The sequence below is a fragment of the Drosophila grimshawi genome, unplaced genomic scaffold, assembly GCF_018153295.1.
Source record: "Drosophila grimshawi isolate 15287-2541.00 unplaced genomic scaffold, ASM1815329v1 contig_848, whole genome shotgun sequence".
NCBI lineage: Eukaryota > Metazoa > Arthropoda > Insecta > Diptera > Drosophilidae > Drosophila > Drosophila grimshawi.
In genome coordinates, this window is record NW_025063692.1 from 17,775,256 (window position 1) to 17,795,728 (window position 20,473).

General features: G+C 41.9%; 3 protein-coding genes across 7 annotated transcripts in view; 2 read left to right on the forward strand and 1 right to left on the reverse strand.

Annotated features, from left to right (window-relative positions):
- LOC6565258 (flotillin-2) overlaps nucleotides 1–20,473 on the reverse strand; it is a 92,938-nt gene that overhangs the window by 62,155 nt on the left and 10,310 nt on the right. The gene's annotated exons all lie outside the window — the stretch shown is intronic.
- LOC6564815 (glucose dehydrogenase [FAD, quinone]) lies at nucleotides 875–7,921 on the forward strand. Of its 2 annotated transcripts, none has more exons than XM_001991586.2 (2): nucleotides 875–1,007; nucleotides 5,272–7,921. In XM_001991586.2, exon 2 carries the CDS (start codon nucleotides 5,517–5,519, stop codon nucleotides 7,560–7,562), a length of 2,046 nt encoding a protein of 681 aa, XP_001991622.1. In that variant the 5' UTR covers nucleotides 875–1,007; nucleotides 5,272–5,516; the 3' UTR covers nucleotides 7,563–7,921. The 2 variants fall into 2 exon arrangements, with proteins under 2 accessions (XP_001991622.1, XP_043072017.1); XM_043216082.1 differs by lacking the exon at nucleotides 875–1,007 and adding an exon at nucleotides 2,636–2,669.
- Nucleotides 13,765–19,524, forward strand: LOC6564813 (glucose dehydrogenase [FAD, quinone]). Its single transcript, XM_001991584.3, has 2 exons — nucleotides 13,765–14,581; nucleotides 18,236–19,524. Exons 1-2 carry the CDS (start codon nucleotides 13,799–13,801, stop codon nucleotides 19,307–19,309), a joined length of 1,857 nt encoding a protein of 618 aa, XP_001991620.2. The 5' UTR covers nucleotides 13,765–13,798; the 3' UTR covers nucleotides 19,310–19,524.

The window sequence follows — 20,473 nt, forward strand, 5'->3', positions numbered from 1 at the left end:
GCGTTTGATTATGCAATTTGGGCAATAAAACTCTATCGAAGTCGAGCTAACTCGACTTGTTTTAAAATTCTAAAGGGTGCAGTTACTCCCATTATTACCAAAGATCCAACGAAATAGTTTTGAGAATGAGTTAAGATTGTCTTGGCAAGTTAACCTGACAATTACCGTGAACCTGACAATTACCTTTATCGTTATCATAATTTTCTTACCAGAAGAAGAGTCTATTCAATTTCCTATTAAACTTTCTCAATTATCTGCACCATCATCATAATTATGAGGATTATGAAAAATACTATTCACACAATAAACTCTTAATCATTTTCTTATTGTAAGCATCACTATTTCATTAAACTGAGATTTCATATGCCATAAGACAGAATATCTGTCAATTCATTTCGATTTAATCTAGAGTTAATCGACTTAACGTGCTCTATTTCATTGCCGTCATCATTTTTACTGCATAAGTGATCAGTGTTGCTTGTCTGTCTTATCAGCGCATCAAACATGTTTGATCTGCAACAAGTTTGATGTCGATGTGCCAATAATATGCAACAGCTGCTCGCTTGCTAACCATTTGCTTTTGCTTTAGCTTTAGTTGCTGTCATTTTTGTTGTTGCTGTTGCTCTTGTTGTTGTTGTTGCTGTTGCTCTTGTTGTTGTTGTTGTTGTTGCTGTTGGTGTTTTCGTAGCAATTGTTGTTGCTGCTGCTGTTGCCAAACAGTTGCCGATGCTGCCGACGCTGACGTTTATGCTGCTGCTGCTGCTGCTGCTGCGGTTGGATCGTTTGCACGGATTTCGCGGTAAACTTTGCGTTCAGTTGAAAGCGTGCAACGCAACCGCACGGACGCAGTGCTCCGCACAGACCGATTAACGATAATCGATATACGATCAAAATAAATAGCTGTTTTTTTTTATTATTGTTTTGCTTGGATGAGCACAGGATACGCCTAAGGCGACACCGCAACCCGCTGAGGCAAACGTGTGTGATTTGTGCGCGCAGAATTTCAAGTAAGCAACGTTTTAACGGTAAACTGGTGTCTGTGTGTGTGTTTGTGTGTGAAAGGAATTGCAGTTGAAGTGAAACACTGACCATAGGTCAAGCTGATTATTTCCGCTGCACTGAGACAGAAACAGCAACAGCAACCGCAACAGGTGCAGGTGCAGCACAGCTGCAATAGCAAACAGCGACCAGCAGCAACAACTGTTGTCGGACTTATTGACATTGTTGCTGATATAGGGAAAAGGCAACTATTGAGCAGGGAGTACCCTTCACAAAATAGACACACATACTGCTATCTGAGATTTGGGCAAATGGAAAAGGCACTCAAGTGCAACAACAACTATGACAGCAACAGCAACAGCGGCAGCAGCAACTGCAAGCGGCAACATTTTGCAATCGCCCACGACAACAGCAACAACAACAACAACAACAACAACGCAGCGGCAATTGTGCACACACATGTCTGTGAAATACATTTAAAAAGATAGTATATGGCATACATGAGTAAAAGGAAAAGCAAGAAAAACATTGACGCTTTCGTAGATAAGTAGGCTACAACAGCAACAACTCTTTTCGCAACTTTGGGCAGGCAGCAATACCCTACCATTTACTCTATGGAGTATATCGGCTGCAACGATACTACGCATGTGCAGTTGACTGCAAGTTAAAACCTTCTGTTAACAAAATATTCAAATATTGAACAAGTGTGGCAACGCCAAGAGAATATAAATAATATTAGGTGGCAGCACCAGTAAATTATGGCTAGGTGGCAAGACTACATATCTAATTATTCTTCAAATATCTTTCTGTTACTGCTAGTATTAATAGTTGCTACGGCTTCCAACAGTGAACGCGTTAAAATACTCGTTTTGGCAACAAGTTAAGCTGCTTGTTAATTTCGACAGTAAGCCCAAAAGCTACCAAGAACGTGCAACTATATTTCTATTTATTTTTATCCCCTTAGGCTTCTGGCAACTCCCAGCGTTCTCTGCTGCTAGTTGAACTTTTCGATCGGCTTCAGTTGCGTTGCAAAAACAAAAGACTTAGGACACAAACGCGTGAAAACGCGTTGCAGCGTTAACATTAGCTAATGCAAAACCGACACGCAGCCGCAGCAGCAACAATTAAACATTTTTTGCAATTTTCTTGGGTGCTGTTGCAGCTAAATAAATAACTATAAAGCAACAAATTTGCCGCTACGCATTCAACTGTTTATTTAATAACTAAAAGGCAACAGTTGTTGTGGTTGCTGTTGTAGCTGCAAGTAAATAAAGTTGCTGTGAATGTTTGTTGCTGTTGTTGGGGCTGTTTGCTGCAAATGCAGCCTGAACTGATTGCTGTGGCATTGTGTGCTTCTGATCACAGTCAAGGTGACTGACACCACCAATCCGACAACCGACAACCGACAACTGACAACCAACAACTGACAACCAACAACCAACAACCTACTACCTAGAGCTCATGCTCATGTCGTTAGCAATGTTGACTTTGGCCGCATGGCCCGCTGAGCTTGACACCAAATTAACGCACAAAATGACTTTAATTGCGCGCACTTTAGAGTCACTTGTCAAGTGTCAAGTGCGCATCCATCAGATACAAGATACATAGATACAAAGCCATATAGATACATTGACATATTTTGGTCTTCAAAATATTGAGCCCAGGAAATGGTAAGGCCAATAGCCAATACACACACCCACACTCACATAGCAATCACACACAAGCAAAGAGCTCATTTGGCAAGAGCAACAACGGTAACAAAAGCAGCTACGCTTTTGCAGAGATGCTCAACTGGTTTACTCGACCTAACTGCCATCACACAGGCCAGCCCATATCACCCCCTCCCACATTTTGTAGTTGCCCCCTTTCCCCACAGCCGCTACCTCTCCTCATACCACGGCTCACAGTTTTAGCTGTGTAAACTCGTTTGCCGCTGACCCAATTTCATGCAACTTTTTTTTGTCGACTTTTTACATTTTTTTTTATGTTTTGTTTTTCGCACAACAACAACAACAACAACGACAACGAAAACGGCAAAAGAAATGCGTGCGTTAAGCTCCCCAGTTTCAGTTTCAGTTTCAGATTCAATTTCAACTTCAGTTACAGCTTCCAGTTGCCAAAAATGTTCCAAATTGCTGTTGAGGCAAGCACCTGTTTTGGCAGCAGTAGAGCCAGTGCTGCTATAGCCAAAGCTGCTAAAGCTAAAGCTGAAGAAGCCTTTGGCCTTTCACTTGGGCGCAACGAAGCGGCAAAATAGAAAGATATGGCACAATGTTGCACAGTGTGGCACCGAGTGGCACAGTGAAGCGGCAGCTTTATAAAAATTTAGTTAATAAGTTAAAGCTGATTGTTAAATGTCATGTTGCAACATTCGGATTCTGATGTTGTTGCCTTCATCAAATGCCATTGACCCCTACGAATGCGTAACTAATACTTATATTTTATGTTGCCGCTTTCAGTTTCTCAATTTTTTTGCTCTTTGGAGTGTTATTTGCTGTCGATTATGCTTTGTGAATGTTTTAAAATAGTGATCTAAAAATCTGAATTAAATTATGCTATAAACTTGTAGTAGTCGAATTCCATTCGATTTATTATTGTTTTTTCTAGCTTGAAGCTAAGGCAGATTTTGATATTCACAGATTTTTATTCCGCCAAACGAGACATGCAACGAAAACTATTTATTCAAAACTTCCTTGACTTATCATTATAATTTCTTGTTGCCAAAAATTGCATTCTATCAGACTAAGGCGCTTCCTGATGTATATTCAACAATAGATTACGACTCGCAGCATTAATGTATAGTTTCTCATGAGTTGTCAGTTATTTATAAGCCAAATAGTATGATTCAACTGGTGGGAACTACTTGTTTATATTTTTATTTTTTTTTTCGATTTTATTGGGGAGCCGTAATTCAAAGAGCCAAAGAGCTTAACTGTTAACTGTGGACAGACAGACAATCACATAGACTGACTGACAAGCAACGCAATGCTGCACGTTTCAACACCCGCACGATAACAACAACCAACAACTAGCGACAACAGCAAAAATACCAACAACAACAACAACAACGTGACAACAGCTGCTTGTTGTTGTTGTTGTTGTGTCGTTTTAACGGCTGACCGAGTGACAAGGCAAATGAATTATGTTTAGGCCGATATATAGACAGCAACAGAAAAAGAAAAAAAAAAAATATATATATATATATATCGTATGTAGATTTGTAAATTTACCAATTATACGAAAAAGCAGCAACAACAAACAATTTGGTAGCTATTACATCAGAGCCCGTAGATATTGTAATAAAAACGAATGGAACCACGATTTGAAAGACAAAAATAGAGAGAGGGAGAGGGAGCGAGAAAGAGAGAGAGAGAGAGAGACAACAGCAAAAGATATCTTTTGTATATTCACTGTGGTTGTTGTTGCTATTGTTGTCACTGTTACTGATGTTGTTGCTGGTGCTGGTGCAGCTTTAAACGGAATTTTGCGTGGCTTACATTCATTATAAGCCGCATTTGTTGTGGCTGCCAACACGGTTACGTTTTACAACACTTAAACTTTATTGGCCGCAATAGTCGTCAAGGTCGCACCGCCAGTGGCCCTTTTTGGGCACACACAATAAACCCCCCCAAGGGGTTGGGGAGGAATGGTGGAAACGTTTTGAAGAGCTATTGCAACAACAATAATATTCGGAATGCAATCGTGTAACAATAACAAACTGATTGAGGATAGTTAGTGCAAGCAACGGTTTCGGTTGCAGCAACATTAACGGTATCCCCAACACGGCTGCTGGGGCGTGGGGCGTGGGGCGGTGGAATGTTATTGGGTTGCGCATTTGCCGACTGCTGTCAGCTGACTTACACAATTAACCTCTTGAAATATTCGAACGAGTGCAAGTCAAACAAATTGAAAATCAAATCTGTTAAGCATTCATAGTTTAACGGTATGCACTGTAACTCTTCGACCCCATGCCAGGTGGCAACAATGCAGTGCAGTTGAGCAGAGCTCTTATGACCATTTACTGAACGGAAGTTGGGTTTCTGTGGTTTATAGCGACTGGAGTTGGTCGTTGGTTGATTAAGTTGAATTGGTATTTAAAAAATATAGCATTTAAATATATTTCTAACTGGAATGAAAGGATCTCAGCAGAGTATACTTAATAAAGCCACAGAAGTAAAAGGAAATACCTATCGCTCAATATGAACACATCGATTAATCGAACGTCCTTTTTATCTATCCTTACTAATGAAACTGATGACAATTCTCTTGCAGCTATTGCACCAGAGGACAATTCAAGTGGAGGAGCCGAAGCAGAGCCACGCAGCGGTTCGGATGGTCGCAGACGCAACGCCATGCACAGGAGAAAGAAACGCTAGAGAGAGAGATAGAGAGCGAGAGAGAGCGCGCGAAAGAGATAGAGAGAGATTTATTAGATAATATAAGATAAACTCAAAGCCAAACAGCAACAACAACAAGTCGAGCGATTCCATTTAAAAGCAACGAGGAAGCCAAGGAATATGGTGTTAAATCTGCTCTTTATAACGACGGTGATCAAGTCAACATTTGGTGTGGTTACCACTGGACTGTGGCTAATACCATTGCTCCTGGCAGCGATTACCTACTATCGCTATGATGCCGTCGATCCAGAGTCGCGACCCCTGGACCAGCTAAATCTTTGGCCCGAATATGATTTCATAGTTGTGGGCAGTGGGTCGGCGGGTGCGGTGGTCGCCAATCGACTGAGCGAGGTGCGCAAATGGAAGGTGCTGCTCATCGAGGCGGGCCCAGACGAAAACGAGATATCGGATGTGCCCTCGCTGGCAGCCTATCTGCAGCTAAGCAAACTCGATTGGGCCTACAAGACGGAACCCTCGACCAAGGCCTGTCTGGGTATGCAGAACAATCGCTGCAATTGGCCGCGCGGACGTGTCCTCGGAGGCTCCTCAGTGCTTAACTATATGCTGTATGTGCGTGGTAATCGACATGATTACGATCACTGGGCAGAGCTGGGCAATCCCGGCTGGGATTACGAGCAGGTGTTGCGCTACTTTAAAAAATCCGAGGATAATCGGAATCCCTATTTGGCCAAAAGCGCCTATCATGGACGGGGCGGACTGCTGACCGTGCAGGAGTCACCCTGGCATACGCCATTGGTTGCCGCTTTTGTGGAGGCGGGCACCCAGCTGGGCTACGACAATCGGGACATTAATGGTGCCCAGCAGGCGGGCTTCATGATCGCCCAGGGCACCATTAGACGCGGTTCGCGCTGCTCGACGGCCAAAGCATTTCTACGCCCCATACGACAGCGTGCAAACTTTCATTTATCAATGAACTCCCATGTGACGCGCATCATCATCGAGCCGGGCACAATGCGCGCCCAGGCCGTTGAGTTTGTGAAGAATGGCAAGGTGTATCGCATTGCCGCACGGCGGGAGATCGTATTGTCGGCGGGTGCGATCAATACGCCGCAGCTGATGATGCTGTCAGGATTGGGACCGCGCCAGCATTTGGAAAAGCATGGCATACGGGTGCTGCAGGATTTGCCCGTGGGCGAAAATATGCAGGATCATGTGGGCATGGGAGGACTCACATTTCTGGTCGACAAGCCGGTGGCCATAGTGCAGGATCGGTTCAATCCAACGGCGGTGACCTTTCAGTATGTGCTGCGCGAACGTGGACCGATGACGAGTTTGGGCGGCGTTGAGGGTTTGGCCTTTGTTCATACACCGTACTCAAATCGCAGCATCGACTGGCCCGACATACAGTTTCACATGGCACCCGCCTCGATTAACTCTGATAATGGGGCACGCGTCAAGAAGGTGATGGGCTTGAAGGAGTCTGTCTATCAGGAAGTCTATCATCCCATTGCGAATAAGGATAGCTGGACCATAATGCCTCTACTGCTGCGACCACGCTCCAGGGGCACTGTACGTTTGCGCTCCGCCAATCCATTTCAGTATCCGTTGATAAATGCCAACTATTTCGACGATCCCATTGACGCCAAGACGCTGGTGGAGGGCGCCAAGATTGCGTTGCGCGTCGCCGAGGCGGAGGTCTTTAAGCAATTTGGCAGTCGACTGTGGCGCAAACCATTGCCCAACTGCAAACAGCACAAGTTTCTATCGGACGCGTATTTGGAATGTCAAGTGCGCACCATATCTATGACCATCTATCATCCCTGCGGCACGGCCAAAATGGGTCCCAGCTGGGATGCCGAGGCCGTTGTCGATCCCCGGCTACGCGTCTATGGGGTGCGTGGCCTGAGGGTGATCGATGCTAGCATTATGCCAACGATTAGCAGCGGCAACACAAATGCCCCTGTCATCATGATAGCCGAGAAAGGCGCCGATCTCATCAAGGAGGACTGGCTGAAGAATCCAGAGTACAAGGTCAAACGTCAGGATAGCTACAGTGATAGCGAGACGGCAGCCAGCAGCATCAACAGCATCAACAGCATCAACATACACAGCAACAACAGCACGACCAACAACAGCACCACCAACAATAGCATCAACAATTTGACGCTGAGAGCAACAGCTGCTGATATCATGACAAGCAGCTAGCCAAGTTTGCTTGCTGTTGCCTGTTGTCCTAGGTTTTTTATTTTGTCTTTTTTTTTTGTTTTTATTTTTTGGCCACGTATGCTCAGGGGGTCAACTAGCTTTATAATGACAGTCGAGCATATTGTGTTTTAGACTTGAAGGCAACTTCTTCAGTTGCCTTTATTTTTGAGATATAGTCCCAGACAAAAGTTTGCCATTGTTTCAATTTAGTGTTAAGACAAAACAAACAAACAAACAACAAACAAAAAAAAAACAACAAAAGTTCGCTCACATAACGCCAAGCGACGCAACAATCACTTTCTCATATCTCTCTCACATAAATATGTATATGAAAATGATGTAATGGCAAAATGCATGATATCGAGTCATAGTTATATTATAATATAGCTTCTAGACTCTAGTTAATTTAAAAATAATTATTGTTTTATCTTATATATTTAATTTATATTATAAAAATAATTTTTTTTTCTACATTCAATAGGATTTTTAGCAATATATATATTTTTGACTATTTATAAGCCAACATTCATTCAAGCACATATTATTTATGCATTCATTTCAACAAAATTCTATTTAATAAATGTAATTATTTTGATTAAAAATAATTGAGATTGATTAGATTGAGAATGCTCGACTAATCGATACTCATTTAATTATATAAAATTGAAGTTGATTATTATTTTTAATTCATTTAATTTTTGTATTTTTACTCCTCTTATTTTTAGGATCTTTGCTTTAATGAAAGCTTAATACCTTCTTTTAAATGTCAAATATATAGTTAAAGTGAAGGTGGATTTACACACGCTGGCAACGTCAGCGAATATTCGCCAAAAGTGCTGCCAGATTCGTATAAACAACTGCCAGATGCCAGATGCCAGAGAGACGTGGCAGCGCTCTGCGCAGAGACTCTTCACTCTAGCGAATAAATTTGAATGGCAAATTTTGCACATATGCAATTTATAATGGAACCAAATAAATAAATAATTATTATCTCTATTAAATGTATGTATATGAATATGTATACTTAAGTTAATTATTTTGTTTTATTGTATTATATCTATATATATATTCATGTAAGTACCGTTTTAATGGGACTTCGAGACTAGTTATGAGCTCCAGAATAGTTGCGCGAGAATGCCATTGAGACGAATCATTTCTCGCAGTGTAGAGCTTATACCGTTTTTCAGCCCGCAATTCTCTAAGCAAAGTTGCAGATAAAGAAATGTACCCTCTCTGAGGATATTCCATTTCCGAACCTATTTACTTCTCCTTTTAATTTCATATTTTTATTGCCTTTTACATGCATTAAAAATGCAGCCGCAGCAATGATTTGTCGACTCGTTTTAAGTAATAATATGTTATCAAATGGTGAGTTACCAGGTATCAACCTTGCCAGCGTGAGTAAGCGCATATTGCATATTGTATATGGCAGAGTGTGTAAACAGGCCGTTAGTCAGTGTTTTTTTTATTAAATTAATCACATAATAATAAGCTGAGCTGAAGCAATCATTTATGCGAACTGCCTAAAAGCAGGCAGCAAAAAGTTTCTAATTTACCACTAATTGGGACATGTTCATACAGTTTATTCATATCGGTAATCGAATCGTTTCGATTTTGGGGAAATAGAGAAAGTTATCGATAGACTATAAATTGATCTTTGCGTGATATAGGAAAGCGAACAAGGCGAAATCGACTTGGCGATTGATGCCTGTTAAGAATATATACTTTATGAAATCGAAGATGCTTTCTTCTGCATTTTACATACTTTTGCATAACTTCATTATACCCATTTCAGCAAATTTAAATGAGTTCAGACATTGCACACAGAAAACACATTGAATTGATTGCCTTTGCGGCTAAAGCTAAATACAGATTATCAATCAGTCAAATATTGTTTTATATTTGGTCAAGAAGAGCATTTTTACTTGTTTGTTTAGGTTCACAAAATAAACATTGAGTAGAAGGCGTGACGTCTTCTCACGATCAGCATCATTTATGCAAGATAGACTTGGTATGCTGGCTGGTATGTGTATATATTAAAATTCTTGAGAAACCAGTACAACTCACTTCGAAACTATTTGAACTTAAACTATGGCCAACTAACTACTTTGTTTGTGCGTTACGTATACGCCCCCAGACAAAACTTGACTGCAATATATTAAAAGCTATCTAGCTGCTTCTGATGCTTCTGCAGCTGCTTGGCTTCTGGTTGTGGTCAGCACAAGTTGCCCTTCGCTGATCTAAGTATGAAAAATATATATAAAATATGATGGCAATGCAAAGCAAAGCTAAAGCGAACCATCAACTAGGTCAATGGCTGACGGAAGTAAAATCATCTGCATACATCTGCAGCTGCTTCGCAAGTTCCATCTTGGTTTTTTGTTGTTGTTATTTCGAATGGCTGAACTTCCGAATTCGTGCGCCCATGCGTCGTTATGTTCCACTTAGAGGTTAATAAACTTGTTATAGTCTGATATGATTTTCAATTAACATTTCCACGCGAATCCGTTAGACAACTGGCGAGTCACGAAGTCAACCACCCAGTTGACCCAGACCCAATGAACTTGATCTTAAGCTAAACCCAATAAAACAAATAAAATATTAAGAATCTCAGGGCTAAGAAGTTTTTACCACGTACGCTTTGCCCCCCAGGTTGACTTCGTGTTTTCTGCTCACCTGTAAAAGATAAAGAGAGAGAGAGAGAACAAAAGATTAATTATTGGCGTTGCTTTGGAAAATTACAACGTCACATTTAAAATTGTTATTAATGATTGAGATAGACGGAAATACTTAACGATTAACCGGTCCCAATTTAAACATCTGACCCTGTACCTAAGTAGTTTTCATCGTATCGTGTTAAAGGTTACACATTATCATATAGTATGTGTAGAACAGACAAGGTAATTTTTTTCATCGAAATTTTTCAATGGGTGTAACTAACTTATCGGATTGTAACTGATAATTCAATTGATTCCAACGGTAACATAACAAATCCGACAATCGGCTTATCGATTGTCCGTCCGATGACGCAGCGCGTTCGATACACTAGCCCATCAATTTAGGGTTGAATAACATTTGGACTTCAATTCGAAAATATTTTTGTTATTTTCGAATGACCATTGTACGCATAATTGGTAAGCAGGTGAACAATGTTAATATTGGAACTCAGACAATCATCGATTGTCCGTCAATTGTCGCTCAAACGACTGGAGCTCATAATTATTTTGCTGTGGCACTTTTGTTTGCGCTCAGCTCTAAAGCACTTTAAAGTGTGCAATTATTTGGTATTTCAACTTAATGATACTCAAAACAAAATACGATCAGAAATATTTTTGCGTGGATGTATTTACAATGAGTTCAAACGCTGTCACGGCGGAAGAATAAGACGGAAGGAAGTACACAAAGACAGCTGTCAAAGCAAGATAGAGACAAAGCTCTGATAAGCCCAATGAAATAAGTGACATAAGTGTTAAGCAGATAATATTATATTGAATAAATTATATTTATCCCATTTTTTTTTTTTTACACAATGATATGGAAACTTGTCTTGTTAACAAATCAAGCGTAGCATTCTTGTTACCAAATCACATTTAAAGTTTAAAATGCAACAAAATGCAAATGTAATGTTTGCTTGGAGCTTCATTAAAAGCGAAAATATTTTATTCATTTAATAAAAAGCAATGGTTAATACCCAAAAATGCGGTACAAAGCAACGAGTTTCTTGCTACTTAATACCAATTCTAACGTTGCAGTCTGCGCTTGATTGCTAGTTTTTTGGTTTCTTTGCGCCTTCGCTGGTGTGTTTGTCTGGCAACCTTGAGTTTCATTTTTTTTTTTTAGAAGATTTGTATTGACCAGTTACCGCTGCAAAAAACGCTTTTCATGTTTTGTTTGTTTTTTTTTTTATGGATTTTTTGTGTTTAGTCATTGAAAGGGGCGCAACTTGTCTTAACGAAACTTCTGCATATGATTTAACTGTATGCAAAATAAATATTAACTAGTGTCTATAAATGGATAAATGTAGCAAAACAATATGCCCGAGTTTGAACAATACGAATTGCCAATACACTCAAGGGCAATGTCATACATTCAGCTACTTGTAATTCACAAGACATTTGTATTAAATTGCTACAAATTTTGCATTAATAAACTATTTTAGTTGTACAATAAACTTGGAACAGCTTAATTAAGTACAGTCATTCAAATGCGTTTACATGATCTGCATAAAAAAACCAAGTCAGTGATTCACTGGGAGAGGCTATGTGAAGTGTTCTTTATGTTCTTAGATACTTAACAAATGGTTAACCTTAAAGGAATCAGTCTCGAAAAACTCGGGTGGTAACAATCCAATCGTAATAAAACTTTCAGTTTTTTTCATCTTCACAAATGCGTTTTCAAAGCTCTGACAATTATATATATATTAAAAAAGTCTCTCTGTTTATTATTGAAAGTTTTCATGGTTGACGAGAACCAGAATAGATAAAGATTTTATATTAATAGTCATATGTGGAACAATTAAGAATATCTGATTTCCAAACGTTTTTATTTATAGGGTAACATCCTGGAAGAGTGCAGTTAAGTATAGTATAATATGTAAATTGTGATCGATAAAAAAGGCACAGTCTAAAAACGAGTCTCGCTTGAGCACATAAGCCAGAATTCTGCGGACTGTCACCAAAACAACAACATTTTAATGGCAAGTGGAGAGCATGATGGGGGAACTTTAAAAACCGTCAGTCATTATCAGAGTAGACAATCGCAGCATCACCGTCGTGACACTCAGACTTCAGCTGAATCAACATGAGCTCATTGCTTGATTAAGACAGAATATTGCAGCCACATACGAAAAGATGAAAAGCTGCATCGCGACACACCCGCAAAATGCGGTTAAAGTCAATGCAAAAAACTGAAATTTAGAACCAAATTCAAAGACAGATAAAACAAAAAAAAAAATTTATAATCCATATAAGCGTATTTGACCGCAGTTTTGACGGTTTGAAAGTCGGCCAAAGTCAACAGCTAACAAAATTCTTGACTTAACAGCAAATTGCCAAAAAAAAAAACAAAATAAAACAATCAACAACAAACTGAAACCTCTAATTGCCGTTAGACGCGCTGCAGCTTTGCCAACTATTGTGTAATTCACCAACTAGCAACGGCGCCAACCTTGACTCAAAACCCGCCGCTTGAGTGTCAGCGGTTCTTGTCTAGCCTTAGCCACTCCCGCCCCTACTGACTTTGTGGAGAACTTCCATTACAATTCTATCACTAAGCCAAAGAAGATTATATCATTCAAATAAAAAATAAAAATACCCCCAAAACTTTACTGCTCAAATCAAGTTAATCTGGTTCTTGACACATGCTCAAGCTTGTGGTTATATTTCTGCTGCTTTTGGCGGTTGCATATCTTCAGCTCTAACACAAATTTTTTCAAGCTGTTAACTTGAACATGTCTACTTAAAAAATTTTTTTTACTGCAACTTTTCTTCTATTCAGTATTTTAGAATAATGACATTTTATATAATTTGTCTGTATAATTAGTAAATATATAATTGGTTAATCGAACAATCAATGTAAAAATAATTGTAAGCTCGTGGTTGTTTAATTGTATCCCATCCCATTTCAACTTTGAGCTATCCATTTTCTGAATATTTCATATCTGTAATTAACTTTAAAATACAATTTCTATAAAGCTATACTCGAAAACTGCCGGACAGTTTATGACTTGGGACGATGACAAAGAATTGGCATTGCTATTGTTGTTGTGATTGTTTTTGGTGTGGCATATCTGTTGCTTACTAATTCACATGCAAATGGAAACAATAAAATGTTCAAGCATTCTAACGAATTCACACAATCTGATGACCCTTATCAGTCAAGGCAAGGGAGGTGCTATATAAATTTACTGAACCATTAAGCTGATTGCAGACAATTTGAGTTAAGCACGGGTTTTAGAAAAATTCCGAGAGATCTTTGGACCTACAGTTTGAGAAAAACCATGTTTTATTGTTGCGTTTTCTCTATCTCAAATGCATGCATCTCCATTTGGTTTATAACCTTTTACGGTCTAGTTTTAAAGTTTAGCTCATCTTTGCTTTAAGTTAGTTATTTATTGAGTAATCGACTGGCACATGTAAGCAGAACTCAACGAGTATCCCACTTACAATAAATAAAGAAATCAGTTGCCTACTGTCTGCCAATCTGTCTGGAACGTACTGTCGAATCGATCAGTGGAAATGCAATTGATACTGTTGTGCACTCTGGCACTGTGCTTCAGTGACGCGCTTGGCCAGAGCTATACCGACAATGGCATCTTTGATATCATGGAAATGCTAGCACGTGGCCAGCGTCAAATGAATCTAGAATCGGTGGATGATCGCGTTAGTCTGCTTAGCGAATATGATTTTATTGTTGTCGGCGCCGGCACCGCTGGCTGTGCTTTAGCCGCACGTCTATCCGAGAATCCCAAATGGAAAGTTTTACTGCTGGAGGCTGGCGGTCCGGAGAGCTACGCCATGGACGTGCCCATTATAGCACACTTTCTGCAGCTGGGCGAGATGAACTGGAAATATCGCACCCAGCCCTCCAACAACTACTGCCTAGCCATGAAAGACAATCGATGCAACTGGCCGCGAGGCAAAGTGATGGGCGGCAGCTCCGTCCTAAACTACATGATGTATACGCGGGCGAATCGAAAGGATTACGATCAGTGGTCGCGTCTGGGCAATCCCGGCTGGAGCTACGACGAAGTCTTGCCTTATTTTCGCAAATACGAAGGCTCTCTCATACCGGACGCGGACACAGGATATGCACGCCCTGGCCGCCGGGGTCCGGTGAAGATTAGCTATTCGTCATATCGAACTCCTAGTGCCGATGCCTTTGTGGAGGCCTCGCAGCAGTCGGGTCTGCCACGCGGCGACTACAATGGCGAGTCGCAGCTGAGCGTCTCCTATCTGCAGACCACCATTGGCAACGGGACACGCTGGAGCTCCAACCGTGCCTATCTCTATCCACTTAAGGGCAAGCGGAGCAATCTCCATGTGAAGAAGAATGCTCTGGTGACCAAGGTGCTCATCGATCCACAGACAAAGACCGCCTATGGCATCATGGTGCAGATTGATGGACGCATGAAGAAGGTGCTCGCCCGCAAGGAAGTAATCCTTTCGGCTGGAGCCATCAACACACCACAGCTGCTGATGCTCTCCGGTGTGGGTCCCGCCAAGCATTTGCGTGAGGTGGGCATCAAGCCCATTGCGGATCTGGCTGTGGGCTTTAATCTGCAGGATCATTTGGCGCCGGGAATAACCATTTTGTGCAATAGCAGTTCACTGAAACCAAGTCTAATGCTCACCACGGAAGCGGTGGGTAGCTTTCTGCGTGGCCAGGGACCGATGCGTATTCCGGGCGGCGTGGAGGCCCTTTCCTTTTATGCACTGGATGGCAATGAGCGTACCAAGGACTGGCCGGATGTAGAGCTCATAAGTGTTGGCGGTGCCATCCATTTAAATGATGTACTAAAACTGACCTTTGGCATTCGAACGGACATCTATGAACAGATGTTTGGTGAAGAGAGCCGTCAGCAATCAAATGCATTCATGATCCTTCCGATGATATTGCGACCGAAGAGCCGCGGTCGCATCAAGCTGCGCAGTAGCAATCCACAGCTGCATCCATTGATCTACGCCAATTACTTTGCGGATCCCTATGATCTCAATATCGCAGTGCGCGGCATCCAGCAAGCGGTCAGCCTATTGGACCAGCCGGCCTTTCAGGCCATTAATGCCCGTCTGTTGGATAAGCAGCTGCCCGCCTGCCGACAACATGGACGCCAGACCAGCGCCTATTGGGCGTGTTATGCACGCCACTTCACCTTTACGATTTATCATTATTCGGGCACGGCTAAAATGGGACCCCAGAGCGATCCCAGTGCCGTTGTGGATGCTCGATTGCGTGTCCATGGCATTCGCAATCTTCGTGTGGTGGATGCCAGCATTATGCCTTATCTGGTTGCGGGCCATCCCAATGGCCCGATCTTTATGATAGCCGAGAAGGCAGCCGATATGATCAAGCAGGATCACAACTACGTCTAGCGAAAAAGTCATTTAAATTGTCTCAATAACAACAAATAACAGCAAGAAGAAGATCGATTGGTGATCTTGTTACCAAGCTGCAGTCAGATAATTGTATAAATTACAATGATGAGTGGTCTTCTCAACCTCTCTACAATGTGAAGACAACAAATTCTCATTATCCCTTGTATACGTGTTTTTTTTGTTGAATGTTTAAATTTTTTTAATTTATATGGTTTGATAGGGAAGGTATCATAGTATATTGGTTTTGTGCAATGTCCGTCATGCGGACTTGGTGGAGACTTGACGGAGACTTGAAACTTGGAACATATATTGGTCTGTGCCCCGGACAGACAAAATATACAAATTGGAGTGCTACGTCCACCAGGGGGCCACATATCTCCCACAATTTTAAAACTATAGTCACCAAATTTGGTTTGTAGGTTGTTGGCGATGTCCTTCAAAGATTGACTTATGCCACGCCCACCTCAACAACTTGGATTGTAGATTACTAATATCGTCCTTCAACATTTTTTTTGGCCACGCCTATTAACGCCACCAAAAGCCTATATCTTCCAGAGCTTAAGAGCTACTGTTACCAAACTTAGAAGGAACGTTACTGGGAAAATGTTCCAACAATTTTGTTCGGCCACACCCACTCCCGCCTCCAAAATTGACAGAAGCCTTTATCTACCGCAATTTGAAAGGTTAACTTGGACGGTATTTCTTGACTAAGCCCACCCTGTTCTTTGCAACCTATTATCAGCGGGTATTACTTATGGTAAGTATTTCACAGTCGGTTACGCCCGACTGCAACATTCTGTCTTGTTTTTTATGGTTATACAGGAGTTGCTGACAGAAGATCGGATAAAAATAGGTATAAGTATAAGCATGAGCAGCATATAATAAATGCAGAAGACAAGGACAGGCGCAAAAGATCGTCTGTGCGATCGCTGTGCAAATTTTACGTGTTGTTACCTCCCCTAAAATGGCCTTGCCAGCTCAAGAATGAATTAAATGCAATTTATAGCCACTTTGGGACAAAGAACGTTGGTGTGAATGCTGTCGATCAACCCAGAGATTGTTGCAGACAATTTATGCGTTGTGCTCATCAATGGTTTGACATATTCTCGCTAATAAAAATGAATTGTTGAACGCCCTTCCGCGTTGAACGCAATGGGGGACACTCTGTCGCAGCAAAAGTGAAGTTAGGCCCTTGATTTCCCTTAGCTTGGCTTGGCTTGATTTTGCTGCACAGTTTTAAGTAGCTTCCGCAATTTGGTCAATGATCGAACTGCGTTCGTTGATCATGTGAACAATCAGCTCAAGTCAATGTCAGAGTGCGTTCGCTCAAGTCTCGGTTTCTATTTGGCTTTGTGAACGTGTCCATAGTCATGCCACTGCTGCTGCTGTTGCTGCTGCTGCTGTTGTTTGCTAGTCTGAAGATTCTTGGCAGTCAACGTTAACAACAACAAGAACAACAACAAAGATAACGTTGCCGTTCGAACGACAGCCGAAAACATTGGCAACAAAACACGATTCGGCCGAGACGGCGACGCTCGTATTTAATATTAAATTGAACTTGGACAGTGCGATAGTCAGCATTACCAGTTACGAGTTCGAACCAAAGGCACGGGCCTCGCATGCGCGCACAGTACGCACTATAAGAGACGAACCCGCAAGCGTCGTCTTAGAACTCTGAGCAACACTCAAGAATCTACAAGAGAACTGCAACTATTATTTTATTTTTATTTTATTTTTTTTTTTTGATTTATCAACAAAAAGTGAAAACAAGTGAAGTGCTTAAACATGGCCAAAATAAATGTAAACCAAAGGCTGCTGTGCCTGCTGCTGCTGGGCCTGACAGGCCTGGCTATGGTTATCGCCCAGAGCGAAAATGTGATATTCGAGACTATCAATTTCCTGCGACGTGGTCAGTCCGATGTGGACCTAGAGAACTTTGACAATACCATAGAAATGGAGGGCGAATATGATTTTATTGTTGTCGGCGCCGGCACCGCTGGCTGTGCTTTGGCCGCTCGCCTCTCCGAAAATCCCGCATGGAAAGTGTTGCTGCTGGAGGCGGGCGGACCGGAGCGTCTGGTCATGGATGTGCCCATTGTGGCTCACTTTTTGCAGCTCGGCGAAATGAACTGGAAGTATCGCACACAGCCCTCGGACCATGCTTGCCTCGCCATGAACAATAATCGCTGCAATTGGCCGCGTGGTAAAGTGATGGGCGGCAGCTCCGTGCTCAACTATATGATGTACACAAGGGGCAATCGTCGTGACTACGATCGCTGGGAAGCATTGGGTAATCCCGGCTGGAGCTGGAAAGATGTGCGGCCCTATTTTAAGAAATACGAGGGCAGCAGCGTCCCAGATGCCGAGGAGGATTATGTCGGACGTAATGGCCCAGTAAAGATCAGCTACGTTAACTGGCGCTCCAAAATTGCAGAGGCCTTTGTCGATGCGGCCCAACAGGATGGCTTAAAGTATCGCGATTACAATGGACGCATTCAGAACGGTGTCGCCTTCCTGCACACCACCACACGCAACTCTACACGCTGGAGCTCCAATCGTGCCTATCTCTATCCACTCAAGGGCAAGCGGAGCAATCTCCATGTGAAGAAAAATGCTCTGGTGACCAAGGTGCTCATCGATCCACAGACAAAGACCGCCTATGGCATCATGGTGCAGACTGATGGACACATGAAGAAGGTGCTGGCTCGCAAAGAGGTGATCGTCTCGGCTGGCTCCATCAATACACCACAGCTGCTGATGCTCTCCGGTGTGGGTCCCGCCAAACATTTGCGTGAGGTGGGCATCAAGCCGATTGTGGATCTGGCTGTAGGATACAATCTGCAGGATCATACAGCGCCGGCGGTGACATTTACAACGAATGCAACATCGCTGAAATTTGAGGACTTTTCCAACCCGACCTGGCTAACTCGATTCAATCGCAGGGAGGGTCCTTATGGTTCGCCCGGCGGATGTGAGGCGATCGCATTTTGGGATCTGGATCATGAACGCGATGAGGATGGCTGGCCAGACATTGAGCTCTTTTTGGTGGGCGGCTCCATGTCCTCCAATCCAGCAATTTCACGTGCCTTTGGCCTAAAGAAATCCATTTACGATTCACTGTTCGCCGAGATCGAAGACAAGTCGCTTAATGCATTTATGATCTTCCCAATGATATTGCGACCAAAGAGTCGCGGCCGCATCATGCTAAAGAGCAGCGATCCATTCAAGTATCCGCTGATTCATGCCAATTACTTTGCCCATCCCTACGATGTGGACATCTCGGTTCGTGGCCTGTTAAAGGCCATCAGTCTGATGGAGCAGCGCGGAATGAAGGCCATCGATGCCCAGCTGTGGGAGCGCAAGATACCCACATGCAAACAGCATCCGTATAAGAGCTGGGCCTACTGGGCCTGCTATGTGCGCCACTTCACCTTTACCATCTATCACTACTCGGGCACCAGCAAAATGGGGCCCAAGTCGGATCGGGCTGCGGTTGTCGATGCCCGTCTGCGTGTCCATGGCATACGCAATCTGCGTGTGGCCGATGCCAGCATTATGCCCGAAATCATGTCCGGACATCCCAATGGGCCAGTCTTCATGATTGCCGAGAAGGCAGCCGATATGATTAAGCAGGATTATGGCTTCATCAAATAAGCCCCAGTTTCAAATATGGATTTTCTTTAGTTTAACATTAGTTTCACGTCAGGTTTAAGCCCCGTTCAATTAGTCCCAGTTTGTTGGGGAGTGTGTGCCAAGTGTGGTCTGTCCAACTCTGAACGTTGCTTTAGTTAGTTCTTGCCAGCATTTTAACTCTATCTGTTTTACATAATGAACTGATTTATAATTTTAATTTTAAGATAGTGCCTAAGACAACAATAAATATTTTAAGAAATTTATGAGCACTGGTTCTCAATAATTTTATACACGAACAGGTTCTCTCATTCGGGCAAAGGTCTGCGAATGGCGATAAACCATTTGATAATGGGTTTTTTGTCTGCCATTTTTAGGTACAGCCCGGTACGGAACTTTGGCATTGAAAATGACATTGACATTGACATTGGCATTGACATTGTCATTGACATTGAAATATCGTTTTACATTTATTTCTTCTTCTTTTGCTCTATTTATTGATCAAGCCATCTGTATCTATATATATTTGTATATCTTATGTGTAAATATTTAATTCTTCATCTTCATCTCAGCATTTAGCAACTGAATCTTTAAACCATATGAATATTCGAATGTGAATATGAATATTGATTAATATGTATCTGTGTGTGTGTGTGTGAGCCTGCATCTGTATTTTGTCTTAACATTTATCTGTATTCATTTGTAGATTAAATTAAAAATATTTTCTCTTTTTTCTCACATTTGTCTGCATCTTTTCATTTACTTCATACTCGTTCTCTTTATTGTCATCTTTACTCACTGCTCTTTACCGATTTTCATGCTAATCAACAGCAACGGCAACAGTGCCAACAACAACAACAACAACAACCGCAACAATAAAACCAACAACATCATTAATTTGGAAGCCATGAAGTCTGCTACTTCGCCCAATTCAAATGCCACCTTTTTGTTCGCTTTTGGCTATTGTTTTAGCCTCTCTTTTTTTTTGCTTAGGTTAGGTTTATAAATGACTGTTTTTCGACTTTTATTGTTGCGGAAGCGATCTACGAGCAGCACCCAAACAATTTGGCTTCATTTTAATACTTTATTGAGTGCGACAAAATTGTGTTTTGATTATGAACAATTTGAGCGAACGAGCATATCTGATTGGATTCAATCAAGAGAATATATTAAAAATAATTGACTCCC

Bases quoted from the DNA above. Each gene is read 5' to 3' on its own strand.
- LOC6564815 (XM_001991586.2), top strand. From the start codon at position 5,517: ATGGTGTTAAATCTGCTCTTTATAACGACGGTGATCAAGTCAACATTT.
- LOC6564813 (XM_001991584.3), top strand. From the start codon at position 13,799: ATGCAATTGATACTGTTGTGCACTCTGGCACTGTGCTTCAGTGACGCG. The intron at 14,582-18,235 runs GGCAAGCGGAGC...TATCCACTCAAG, and splicing joins CCTATCTCTATCCACTTAAG to GGCAAGCGGAGCAATCTCCA.